Source organism: Crinia signifera, chromosome 5, assembly GCF_055691185.1.
Source record: "Crinia signifera chromosome 5, ASM5569118v1, whole genome shotgun sequence".
In the NCBI taxonomy this organism is placed as follows: Eukaryota; Metazoa; Chordata; class Amphibia; order Anura; family Myobatrachidae; genus Crinia; species Crinia signifera.
This window is the reverse complement of record NC_139221.1, coordinates 127548520-127562602: the sequence shown is the minus strand read 5'-3', so window position 1 is coordinate 127562602 and position 14083 is coordinate 127548520. Positions and strand designations below refer to the sequence as shown.

Genomic DNA, 14083 nt, shown 5'->3' with positions numbered 1-14083 from the left:
AGTGGCCGTGCACTGAACAAACTTCTTCTTTAATGGACAAAACCATGTGAACTGCAGGTGGGGCAGATGTAACATGTGCAGAGAGAGTTACTTTTGGGTGTGATGTGTTCAAACTGAAATCTAACTTGTCGTGTAAATAAAAATACAAAGTAGCCAGAAACAAAATAACACCTAAATGTAACTCTCTCTGCACATATTAAATCAGCCCCACCTACAGTGAACATGGTTTTGTCCATTAAAGAAGGAGTTTGCTTTTCCAAACCAATCTGAATCACCGCTTTTTGGGTTTCCTTCAATCCTTCCTGGAGCTGGGCCTTAGGTTGTCGTTCCTCAATGTTCAGATATGAGCCGTTTTGGTTCTTTTTCTTGCTGCCTTACCGAATGTAAATAATTTTCTCCAAGGAGTCTTTCATGTCCAGACTCTTTTTTTCTTCAGTGTCTCCATGGAATCTCTCGCTTGTACGTCAAGCCCTCCATTCGGCCTATAGACCATTGGACTTGGTTGACCTCCATTATCTTTAGTGAAAGACACTGTTTCTCATTTTGCCTTTATCTTTCAATTTTGCGTCTTATTCACATTGCGTAAGCACCGGAACACCATACATCGTGCAATACAGGAATTACTCGCAAGGGGAGCACAAGGGAACATGGCATGATTAAAAGTCATGGGGGATGCATTGTAGCACATTGTGTACAGATTTATTCACATATACACAGATGTACAAATGTCTCGCATGAGATTGGTCCGTGCAATGTAGCAGAGTAGTTTTAGTGCTTCTAGTTTTTATTTACGCATATGATGTACATTTTGAGTGAAAAAGATGCTTGATGGTACACATCTATATTAAATGTTAAAATCTAATACGATTGTACCTGCACTGATTTGGGACCATGTCTGTGTAAATGAAGCAAAATCAAATGGTGGTTTAAAATGTTGCCATAAACCGGAAGATTAAACCTCTCATGACTTTGTGTTCTGGTCCATTTAGGCTTACTTATGAATCACTGACATCCCTTGAGATCTCAAATGATGTTCTACAATCTGTACAAGACCTAATTCTGGATTTACGAGTACGTTGTGTTATGGTCACTTTGCAACATACTGCTGAAGGTAAGAATGTGGCGTGCATATTTTCAAAATTGCATTCTTGAGTAGAGTACAGTATGTTGTTCTGATATTATCCACATGAATTATACTCATAATGTCCTCTACTAAAACTAACTATAGGTTACATTTTTTGTATCCAGTCCATTCTGTTTGTGAATTTGGCATCAATCCCTCATTTGGTGATGTAATACAGGTACTTGTTTCCTAGCACGGCGCCACCGATTTTGATTGTATCCATCGGGTCGGAAAAATCGCGTCCATCGCATGCCAACCAAATTGGATGTCCCTGAGACCCGATTTTACATTGATTTCAATATAAAAAGCCCCAAAACCCCCATTGTAATACCAAACCCCCCCTCATGTTTGAAATGCCCCCCCCCCATTGTTAACGCCACCCCACTATTGACGCCAAGCCGAAGCGTGGCGAGCGCAGCGAGCCCGCAAGGGGCGGTGGTACGCGTCCTCCGACCTTTTCATACCCCTACTATCCACATCGGCGTGGAGTTGATTTTATAAAGTGTGGTGAGCGCAGCGGATACCTTCACAGGTATCCGCGTCCCCTCGCGGGCTTCACAGGTATCCGCGTCCCCTCGCGGGGCTCGCTTCGCTCGCTGCGCTCGCCACACTTTTTATAAACCAACTCCATGCCGACGTGGATAGTAGGTGTATGAAAAGGTCGGAGGAGGCGTACTGCTGCGCTCGCCATGCTTCGGGTTGGCGTCAACAGTGGGGTGGCGTTAACAATGGGGGGGGCATTAAACATACTTTTTAACCATATTCAATGTGAAATGGGCCATATTGGCCCATTTCACATTGTCACCTACTGTATGTAAAATCGGGTTAATCGCATCGCAGGCCATTATAATGGCCCGCGACCGACGCGATCAACCCGATTTTCACTTTAAAAATAATTTAACACTGTTCCCTATGGGAAAATCGCATTGATCGCGTCGGTCGCATCGCGGCCCCTTATTAGGGGCTGCGATGGACGCGATCTAATATATCAAAAGACAGGGTAGGGATTGTCAAAGGTGTGGTGCACCAGAAAAGAGAAATTAATTTTTACACATAAAATATACCTTTTAATGGTTTCTTTTAAAAACTGCGAAATATACAAACTAACATATAACATAAAACAGTGAGTACAGTGATTTTAAAAACTGCACGTGCGGTGTCAGCATGCAATGCCTCCTACTGTGACGATCCACTCTCCTGATAGTTAATACACGTGTGTTTCCCTTTAAAGTATCTGTTGGCTTACACTAGCCTTATTACAGATATCAACAGGTGAGTGTATTGGCAAAAAGGAAATTTTTATTATTTGAGTGATCTATATAGGTATCACTAGTGTCTCTTATTGAATAAAGTTAATATCCCTGAGTACATGCTGGGGTTGAGATGGTGGGATTTGGTACCTCTGTTAAAGAGGATAATTACTGAGAGATATATAGTATAATATCAAGTTGGACCAATCCCCCAATCCCCTGGTGTGTATGGTATTCACAGTGTATGTGGTGTTTGGTGCACACTTGGATTGTGGATCTGATATTTGCCTTATGTAGGTATGTTAGATCAGTTTATTCTGGGGGGTAATTTCCCAATTGGGTCCCCTTTTAAACTATTACCACAATTTACAGAACACCAATACTGATTTTATACACATATTTCACGAGTAGTGTTAACAGGGTATAAATATGTCTGCTGGTGACCTGGTCAGAATAATTCCCTAATTTATAGGTCTGTTATTGTACCATTAATTTGGTGCTCACCAAAAAAGGTTTTTTTTTAACAGCAACAATGAGGACGATGACAATATCTGTCTATATTTGGTACTTGTCCTGCTGTCAATAGCCCTCGTTTGATAGCAATACATATAATTTCATGCAGTGTTGTTATTAATACTCTCCACGGGGTTTTTACAGCAGATTTGAGGACAGAGACACTGTTTGTCTACGAATAACCGTCCTGCTATTATTAGCCCTCGTTGCGGAGTTGCATTTTATTACAATGTATAATATGTGCCGCTACATATGGTTAGGTCAAAGTGGTGACCGTATGTGTTAGTTATTCTTGTAGTCGGCGGTACACAGCCGCGTGGGAACAGAGCGGTCGGGTCTCGCATGTAAGGCTGGAGACCGGATTATGTAACCCTCTCGGGTGCTCAAAGGAGTCCCAGGAGCTGTTAGGTTCACCTTCGGCAGACACAATAGGTTATAATAGTAATTGAATCATTAGAGTCCTTACAAGGACTGGCATAGGAGACACAGTGATCAAATATCAATAGGAGTCCTTACAAGGACTATATCATAGCACAGATTGAGGCATGCAAGTGAAGCGACCGCACGGCTAAGGTGGCCGGCGTACGCTTCGCAGATCTTCCTCAGGGCAGCGATCTACCAGATTTTGTCTTTCACCGGCAAATTAGAAAATCGGGTCCATCGCGTTGATTGTATGCCTTAAGTGCCTTAAACTTAAGGCATACAATCAACGAGATGGGCGCCGTGCTAGGAAACAAGTACCGAAATACATATCTTAATGAGTCCTTACCCATGTTGACAATGAGCCTATATATTTTTTTTTGGTACTCTTTACCTAGCACGGCGCCCACGATCAATATCGTGGTCATCGCGGGTAAAAATCGCGGTAATCGCGGGCATCGCGGGTAAAATTGGATGGTCGCGATGCCCGCGATGACCGCGATCACCGCGATTTTCCCATAGGGAACAATGTTAAAAAAGGCTGATTGACCGCGATTTCAATGTTAAATGGCTCAATTGACCCGATTTGGCCATATTAACCCTGAATTAGGCCCAATTAACCCTTAAATGTCCCCAAAAAATTTTAACGCCACCCCACGATCCACGCGAACCCGAAGCGTGGCGAGCGCAGCGAGCCCGCGAGGGGCGGCGGTACGCGTCCTCCGACCTTTTCATGCCCTACTATCCACGTCGGCGTGGTGTGGGAATATAATAGTGTGGCGAGCGCAGCGAGCCACCGAGCCCGAAGCGTGGCGAGCGCAGCGAGCCCCGCGAGGGGACGCGGATACCTTCACAGGTAGACGCGTCCCCTCGCGGGCTTCACAGGTGTCCGGGTCGCCACGGACACCTGTGAAGCCCGCGAGGGGACGCGTATAACTGTGAAGGTATCCGCGTCCCCTCGCGGGGCTCGCTGCGCTCGCCACGCTTCGGGCTCGGTGGCTCGCTGCGCTCGCCACACTATTATATTCTCACACCACGCCGACGTGGATAGTAGGGCATGAAAAGGTCGGAGGACGCGTACCGCCGCCCCTCGCGGGCTCGCTGCGCTCGCCACGCTTCGGGTACGCGTGGATCGTGGGGTGGCGTTAAAAATTTATGGGGACATTTAAGGGTTAATGGGCTCTGTGGCCCATTTAACATTGATTCCTATGGCAAAATCGGGTTGATTGAGCCATTTAACACTAAAATCGGGTCCATCGCGACTTTTAACATTGTTCCCTATGGGAAATCGTGAGCATCGCGTCGCGGGCATCGCGGGTACGTTTATGGCCGGCCGCGACGCGACCGACACGATTTTTATGTTTTCCATTGATTTCAATGGCAAATCGCGGGCATCGCGTCGGTCGCGTCGCGGCCATACATTAATGTACTCGCGATGCCCGCGACGGGCGCCGCACTAGGTAAAGAGTACCTTTTTTTTTTTTTATTTGCAGCTGATGACCCCTTTCTTTATATGCTTTTTTGGTACAAGAGGCTCATTAGGAAAATATTTAGCCTGGAGCCTCTATGGAATGGTACCTTAGTGAAATGAGAGAGACTGAGAACCCCAACTTCTAAGTAGTGGTGCCATTATAGATCCAGGGTTGACTGGTTTAACACCTTGAGTGGTATGTTTTCCTGGGGCAGGACAAACCTACCAGAGCAGGTTTGTCCTGCCCCAGAAATACTCTCCACTCTGCTCCCCTGGGGCTGCTAAGGGCTTCGGCTGTTTGCGAACGCTTGGAGAAGTTTGGGGTTGCTTGGGGGGCTCGGGTGTTCGGCTGTTCATGTGTTAGGCATTTGTGTATTTGGGCAGCCGAACCTCTCCAAGAGGCCCTGATCCTCCCCAAGCAGCGACAGGAAGGATCGGCTGGGGATGATCAGGGACAGGGGAGGACAACAGGCACAACACCATGACTTAAAAAAAAAAAAAGGCTATTTTAAGGCATCCCTGGTATTATTCCACATTCTTGTTAATTGTGGTCTTCATTTAAGTAAGCTGAACTAATGCAGTAAATCACACAACAAAGATATAGGGAGGTGAATCGCATAAGAGAGGTGTTAAACCTACATAGCATCAAGCATTAACAGTTAAAACTCACAATCTTAAGGCATCCCTGGTATTATTCCACATTCTTGTTAATTGTGGTCTTCATTTAAGTAAGCTGAACTAATGCAGTAAATCACACAACAAAGATATAGGGAGGTGAATCGCATAAGAGAGGTGTTAAACCTACATAGCATCAAGCATTAACAGTTAAAACTCACAATCTTGAAAAGTAAAGCTAATAAACGGTAGCCAATCAGCTACTAACTATAATGTTATAGGCTGGGTTTGAACAATGGTAGTTATGTGCTGATTGGCTGGACGTTTATAACTCCTTCGCCCTTCTCTCTTTAAGGGGGGTATTCAATGTGTGTCATGCTTCCGCAGCCATCTCCCGACGGGGGAGGTGGCTGCGGGGCCCTATTCAATGCTGTCTTCCCCGACAGCATTGAACAGGGGTTCTCGGCAGAACGAGCCCGACATCACAAGCTGTCGGGCTCGCTCTGCCGAGAAAACCCGGAAATAGTCGAGCTCCCGGCCGGAGCTAGTCTATTTCCGTCCTCAGCTCGCGGCCACGCCCCTTTCTCGCCGCTCGGCGGCCGGGACATTGAATCCCAACCGCCGAGCTCATGTCGAGTAAAGCACGGGACAGGGGCACAGCTGACATTGAATACCCCGTAAGGCTTAAGACATTTGCCCCTTATGTCAAGACTCTATTCTTTTTCCACACCAATTATATTGGCTTTGTCCCATATTGCCTTGGGAAATTACAAACGTGATTTATCTGTTCATTCTAACAACAAACAAACTTCCCATAACTAAAAATAATAGTAGTCAAAAAAATGTCCTTGTCAGAAATGGGTAATTGTGTATTTTAAGTAACAATGCAACCCCTACTGTTAGTTAGAACAAACGTTGTCAGGTTTTGTGCATATTTCTGATTGAGAGCCACGTGGACTTTTCTGTTTTTTACTTAAACATAGCTAATCAGTTTGCTGCCTAGAATTTTACGTATATTGAAAACAAATATAAATGGCAAATTTATTAAATTATCATGTTCAGGTCAAAAAAAGATGGCTGGAAGAACCTTGCATGGCAGTATAGGTCAGTTATTTCTCTTTCTGATTGTCCTGAGGTACTGCTGCTGTGACAAGTTTAAAAAAAGGAGTGGTAACATAACTACCTCTTGTTTAGCAGCAAACCAAACAGGAATTAAAGACTTTACTAAAGCTTCTAAAAGTGATAAGTGGGCATGTTGCCCATAGCAACTAATCAGGTTCTATCTATCATTTTACAGGATGATATAGAAAAAGAGTAGCTTTCACTTTTTAGAAACTTTCATAAATTTACCCCTTAGAGATAGTACTGGCAGATTTAACATCTTTTTAATAACAAAAGGCTAAGATTCTATTTCACTTAAATAAATTGTCACACAGCCTCCTTTCTACGCATATGCATACGGCTACTGCGAACAGACTGTTTGCCGGATGCATGCACCCAACCGGCCAGGGACGTGGGTCGGCGGTGGATAGTTTTGCCAATGGGATCGCCCAGCGTTTCATGTGTATATAACAAATATGAGCGACGCTGGCATTTTTAGCCAATATTTTGCATATCTCTCACAGAGATGATGACACTCATATTTTGTACATCTCGCCACAGAGATGCCATTTTTAGCAGATATTTTGCACGTTTCTCTCAGATGTTGGCACTCAAACGGTTAAGTCATTTAAGAGGACAACATCATTGGAAAAAACCCACAACTAATGAATATCTAAGCAAGAAACAGGTAGTGTAAAGGCCCCCATACACTATGCGATTTTGGGCCGATTTCATCCGATTTCGGCCCTTTGGGCCGATAAATCGGGTGAAATCGGCCCAAAATCACACGTGTTTGACATCTGATCTGATGCGCGGTCCCGCGCGCATCGGATCGGATCACGGCGTCGGACCTACAGAACATAAGATATATCGGAATCTGAGCCATCATGGGTGCTTTTTAGCACCCACCATGTTCAGATCCGATATATCTTTATATACAGCCCCCCTGTCTTACTAGCAGCGCTAGTATTCTCCCGCCGCGCCGACAGTCTCTGCTCTGCGACGCCTGCGGTCCCCGCCTGCACTACCTCCGCAGGGAGCCGTCAATGCGGGGGGGGGGGGGAGGCGCTGCTAGTAAGACAGGGGGGGGGGCGCTGCGGGGGACACAGAGTTGGCAGTTACAGAGCCGGGCAGGAAAAGCTGTCAGCGCTGGGAAAAAAAAGCCCATACAATGAATGGGCAGCCTGTGATTGGCTGAGCGCTCTCTCAGCCAGTCAGCAATTGGCTGAGAGAGCGCTCAGCCAATCACAGACTGCCCATTCCATTGTATGGGCTTTTTTTCCCAGCACTGACAGTTCCCGCCTCCCCCTGCCCGGCTCTGTCACTGTCCCCCGCAGCGTCCCCTGCACGCTGCCTTAGCAGCGCCCCCCACCAGCAGCCCTGTTCTGCAGCAGCCCCCCCCTGCTCCCCGGGTTTACATGTGATAAATCGAGACGATTTATCACATGTAAAAAATGGCACATCAAGTGCCAATCTTATCAAGCTCCCCCGGGGAGCTGCCGGGGAAGCTCAGGGGGAAGTCGTGGGCAACTTGTCCTCAGGACAAGTCGCCCTAGTGTATGGGGGCCTTAAGAGAATAGACTACAGGCATGGCAGTTGCCATTTATTTGCTTTCGTTCTCATTTTCTGTGGATTCATAAAGTTACCATTTCAATGTGAATGCATCATGAAAAAAAATGTAGATGAATTACTATGAAAGTATTCAAAAATATTTTCTCAAATATCAGCATAGGTTTTAATATTGTGCTAATTTGGGCTTTTTCAGAAGTAAAGCGATTAGCTGACAAAGAAGATTGCATCATTGATAATGAAGGTTTAAGTTCTTTGGTATGTACATTTGAAAATGAAATGCATACAGTAAATCTTTCTTTATACAAGAACTATATACCACCAAGTCACACTCTACAAATGCTGTTCTCACAGTGTTCCTGGTTTCTCAGGGAGACCAAGTGTACCCCTCTGCTCAGATCTATGTGGAAGCTCAAGGGAAATGTATGGGGCTAGGTACCTGCCATGCAGCTGTTTTCTATGCATATACCACTATTACATAATCTTATGTGGTGTTGGATAATGATTAATGGCCAAATGTAATAGGATGTGAGGTTGAAAAAAGTGCAGTGATTGTTGCTAATTTCCATCAACCTTTAAGTTGCCATGTGTGATAGAATGTAACAACTCCTAAACTCTTGAGAATTGGCCTCAGTAAACCTCACCATGAGATGTCAAATATACAATTTGTGATATGTTTGTAAAAACGAAAAAATGAGTAGTGCTAAAAAAATATTTTTGAACCAGTTGGATCAATTTACAATAAACTTTCTAGTTTAATAATGTGAATTTCATAGACCATAAAAAAGGGAGATGCATAAAATACATAAAAGAGCGCATGAAGGGTATAATCATCTCTAATCATGGTCGCCCAGTGTTACTTTTGTGTTACCCACATCTATACCCACACAGTTTTCTCCAGTTATATAAGAACATCCACTTCAGTGTGTATACTGTACTCCACCTATGAACATCTATCCGGCTGGTTGGTATTTACCGCTGGAGGAGCAGATGGTGGCCTCATGATGATGTGGAATGATCCAGTGTGGTGTTGAAGGTTTGCAAAGTGGTATCCCAAGCAAAGTCTGTGCAAAGTGTCCCAATTAGATTGGAGAGCAGGTGGTGTACTGGTCTGGTTCAATATGGCAAGCAAGGTTAGGAGGTCCTCCAATGCTCCTGGAAAAGGGTTCCTATATACCGAACGCGTTTCGTTGTATGGCAACAAGTTTTTTTAAAGGTTGGTTTGAGGACTTGCAGTATAAGTTTGTGCCTGCACTAACAGTGGGGCCTGCAAAATAAAGTATGGGTTCCCCCCCACCTAGAGCCCTAGTTGTATTTGCACAGATTCAGTCGCACACAGGTATATGTATCCTGCAACCTAGTGATCTGCCTACAATAGCAAAATGGCCTTGTCACTTTTAGTAGTTTTGTCTGTGCAAATAAAACACAAATTTGGAGCGACTAGCACCTGGAGCTTTGAGAAGGGGCAGCTATTTGGCATGATTGAAGTGTAAAGTGCACTTTGCTTAGGACTGCACATTTATAGTACAGAAGCACAGGTATTGTGGAAAACCTTCAATCTATCGAAGCTTTCTGGAAACATTAACCTGTGAAAAAGAATGGTTACTATAGTCTGAAACTGGAAAATATGCAAGGCATAAATTCTCTGAAAATGTATGTTCTCTGTCATCACACCCCATGTTTAAGGATATCCATGCTTGCTACTAGATGATTGACTGAGGTACTGAAGTCACCTTTGTTCAATCCTGGCGGAGATTGGGAAATTCTGTCTAAAGCAGTATGGAGCAGCCACTGTCATGTAAACAAGCTGTTGTGTGGTTTGGACAAAACAGAGATAAATGCCAATCGCACAGGAAATATCAATTTAGGTATGGTTAGGTGGACCCTCATTATTTGTATTACTCTGTGATTTTATCACATAGAGACCAGTAAGGGTGTGCTACCATAAGACATTGGGTGCAAGCAGAATTTTTGGAAGAAAAAGAATGTCTGTTGCTGGTGCACCATGGATTAACGATACAATAAGATATAACTTTTATTAGAGATTGTTAAAAGATTGCGAAATAAAACACACAAACATATACATAGACACAGACTAGTGAAAATAAAAAAGGATAAGAATCCTTATTCAGTTGAGCTCCCGATATGTTCTTTAATTTGTCAGACCAATCAATATAATATCACAGATCCCCCAGTGTGTATGCAGCCAGATCCACGGGGAAAACCCTGTTGGAAATGCTGGATGTCCCACAATATAAAGTTTGTGCTGTATGTGCGGTTAACCTGCTAGATATCTCCCGTTTAATCACTCTACCATGAGAGGGGATTGATATCTATTGCAGGAAAAAACTTAAAGAAGCAGAAAGCGGCAATGCAGCATCGTCTGGGGGTTATACCCATGCGGCTTCTATAAGTATGCCTGTGCAGAACTCTGCAATGCAGGCTGCCTGTGTGCGGTGGGCTGTCCAGCGTTTAGACACCACACTTTCCGGCAGGGGGTTCCGTGTACAGCGGAGACCCGTCAGCGCATCATACAGAAATCAAAATACATTTGTATGTGGGGAGGGGGTATCGGGAGTCAAAACTGATGTGCGGTCGGCGCACGCTTCTCAAGAGCTTCCTCAGGGTCCTGAGGAAGCTCTTGAGAAGCGTGCGCCGACCGCACATCAGTTTTGACTCCCGATACCCCCTCCCCACATACAAATGTATTTTGATTTCTGTATGATGCGCTGACGGGTCTCCGCTGTACACGGAACCCCCTGCCGGAAAGTGTGGTGTCTAAACGCTGGACAGCCCACCGCACACAGGCAGCCTGCATTGCAGAGTTCTGCACAGGCATACTTACAGAAGCCGCATGGGTATAACCCCCAGACGATGCTGCATTGCCGCTTTCTGCTTCTTTAAGTTTTTTCCTGCAATAGATATCAATCCCCTCTCATGGTAGAGTGATTAAACGGGAGATATCTAGCAGGTTAACCGCACATACAGCACAAACTTTATATTGTGGGACATCCAGCATTTCCAACAGGGTTTTCCCCGTGGATCTGGCTGCATACACACTGGGGGATCTGTGATATTATATTGATTGGTCTGACAAATTAAAGAACATATCGGGAGCTCAACTGAATAAGGATTCTTATCCTTTTTTATTTTCACTAGTCTGTGTCTATGTATATGTTTGTGTGTTTTATTTCGCAATCTTTTAACAATCTCTAATAAAAGTTATATCTTATTGTATCGTTAATCCATGGTGCACCAGCAACAGACATTCTTTTTCTTCCAAAAATTCTGTTGTGTGGTTTGACATTATTGTCTTTCTAATACATAACTGAGATAGTAACCTCTATTTACTTAGTGTTTTACCTTTCAAATACTTCCTTACATACATTGCAGCCTCTTTGCAATAGGAAAATACTGTTTCACAGTGGATTTCAAACTCTACGCCCTTTTTTTCAAGGCAGAAGTAACAGTAAAGGCCTCCATACACTACAATGATTTGGGATGATTTCGCCCATTTCCGACAGCCCAAATCAGATGTGTTTGATGTCCCATCGGGTCCGATGCAAAGGTCCCAGGTGGCTCGTGGGGGATCGGATGGCCATATACTGCCATTTTGCACATTATCATAGCATTTAATGACACAAGGATGTCACCAATATAAACCTCTTTAATCTTTCAATCTGATATTTGTAAATAATGGAGTTTTAGTTCGTATTATTTTGCATTTGCTATACATAGAATTGCAAATATGGCGATAAATCCAATGACCCATCAGGCAGCATTGTTAGTTGCAGTGGTGAAAGCCAGGAATCTGTACTATTAAATGTCTGCACCTTTTAATGTGCTTATGTGTTATATTTATAGATTTTTTTTTTCTTATTTTATAGCCATCTCAATTTGAGCAGTGTGTTGTCCAGTCTCTGCAGTCACTGAAAGGTGTCCTAGAATGTAAGCCTGCTGAAGCAAGTGTGAGTATATCACTGCATGAGGAAACTGTTAACTATATAACTATATATAGATCCCTGGGTGGAAGGTTATTGATAACATGCATAATACAGTATATACTCTTCAAAAACTAAAACCTAACAAAACAAACTAGAAAAAAAAATGGTGCTTAATGCAAATAAATTAAAAAAGAAGTAGAAAAAAATGGATATACAAATGTATATGGATAAAGGAAGGGCGGCGCCGCTTATATAATATATTCCTGTTATATCGGTAATGTGGGTATCAAGCAATCAACCCTTATTTATGTAGGGTGTCTGCCATAATCTAAATAAAAAGCAATGGAAAGTTATGGGCCCCATATACCTGCGATCACAATTAATTGCTTCTCAGATCCAGTGATTTTTTTTTCCCCAGATAAATTGTGGTATTTGTTTCCTAGCACAGCGCCCGTCGCAGGTCATCGCATACCTTAACTTAAAGTATGCGATGGACGCGACCGACACGATTTCAGGGCTATTTTTAGCCTTTTCCCCGACAATTAAAAAATCGCTTAAGTTAAGGCATGCAATTCGACCGATGCGATGGACGCGATTTTACATAGGGAATAATGTTAAATGGGCCAATGGACCCGATTTTTCATTGTATACCCACCCTTATGGGTATTTTACATGTGAAATGCCCCCCCCCCCCCCCCATTGTTAACGCCAACCCGAAGTGTGGCGAGCGGCGGCGGTACGTGTCCTCCGACCTTTTCATACCCCCACAATCCACGTCGGCGTGGAGTTGATTTTATATAGTGTGGCAAGCTCAGCGAGCCACCGAAGCGTGGCGAGCAGACACGTAATACCTGTGAAGTAATGCGCGTCCCCTCGCGGGGCACGCTGCGCTCGCCACGCTTCGGGCTCGGTGGTTCGCTGCGCTCGACACACTATATAATATCAACTCCACGCCGACGTGGATAGTGGGGGTATGAAAAGGTCGGAGGACGCATACCGCCGCCCCTCGCAGGCTCGCTGCGCTCGCCACGCTTCGGGTTGGCGTTCATCGTGGGGTGGCGTTAACAATGGGGGGTATTTGAACCATCATGGGGGTATACAATGAAAATTGGGGACTGGGGGGCATTTAACATTGGGCCCAATGTTAAATTGGGTCTCACGGACCATTTTACATTGGTTCCGATGTAAAAATCGCTTCCATCGCATGTGATGCGATCGACACGATGGATACAATCAAAATCGCAGGCGCCGTGCTAGGAAACAAGAACCTAAATTGTTTCTTCAATCTATTTGACTTGCGCGCACACTACAGATTTGTTTCAGTGATCGGCAGATTTTTCCTGTTAGAATGCCCACACATACAAAAATGAAACTCCAATAAAACCAGATTTTTTAAAATGTTTAAAAATCTGATTCAGCAATCGAATGGCGATCCCTATTAATTTTTTATTGGGATTGCCAAAAGGAGGAGCCCACACATTAAAGAATCAATAGAGTAGCGGCGACTTAATTGCTAAATTACCATCAATAAAGAATATGCCAAATGTCTTTTGTAAAATAATTATTTATATAAAAATATATATTTATTTTATGACATATACAGTATAGAGAAAAATAAAATATACATAAAAAAATGTTTAAAAGATTTTTTTCTCTAAAAAAGTGTACACACAATATAAAAGAAACTATGGGGGGTATTCAATCTTTGTCGTGCTCCCGCAGCCATCTCCCGACGGGGGAGATGGCTGCTGGGCCCTATTCAATGCTGTCTTCCCCAACAACATTAAACAGGGGTTCTCCGCAGAACGAGCCCGACATCACAAGCTGTCGGGCTCGTTCTGCCAAGAAAAGCCAGAAATAGGTGAGCTCCCGGCCGGAGCTCGTCTATTTCTGTCCTCAACACGTGGCCACGCCCCTTTCTCGCCGCGCAGCGGCCGGGACACTGAATCCCGACCGCCGAGCTCAAGTCGAGCAAAGCGAAAACGGGACAGGGTCACCCAGTTCCCCTGACATTGAATACCCCCCTATGTCTCCACAAAATAAGTATATAAAGTAATATGATAAAAAACAAGGATTG

General features: G+C 44.1%; 1 protein-coding gene across 1 annotated transcript in view; it reads left to right on the top strand.

The window, feature by feature from the left end:
- Positions 1 to 14083, top strand: part of EXOC2 (exocyst complex component 2) — a 144892-nt gene that overhangs the window by 96855 nt on the left and 33954 nt on the right. The window contains exons 15-17 of the mRNA XM_083188026.1: positions 990 to 1111; positions 8259 to 8320; positions 11950 to 12030. Coding sequence (XP_083044152.1) covers positions 990 to 1111; positions 8259 to 8320; positions 11950 to 12030 — 265 coding nt within the window. The remainder of the gene's footprint in view (positions 1 to 989; positions 1112 to 8258; positions 8321 to 11949; positions 12031 to 14083) is intronic.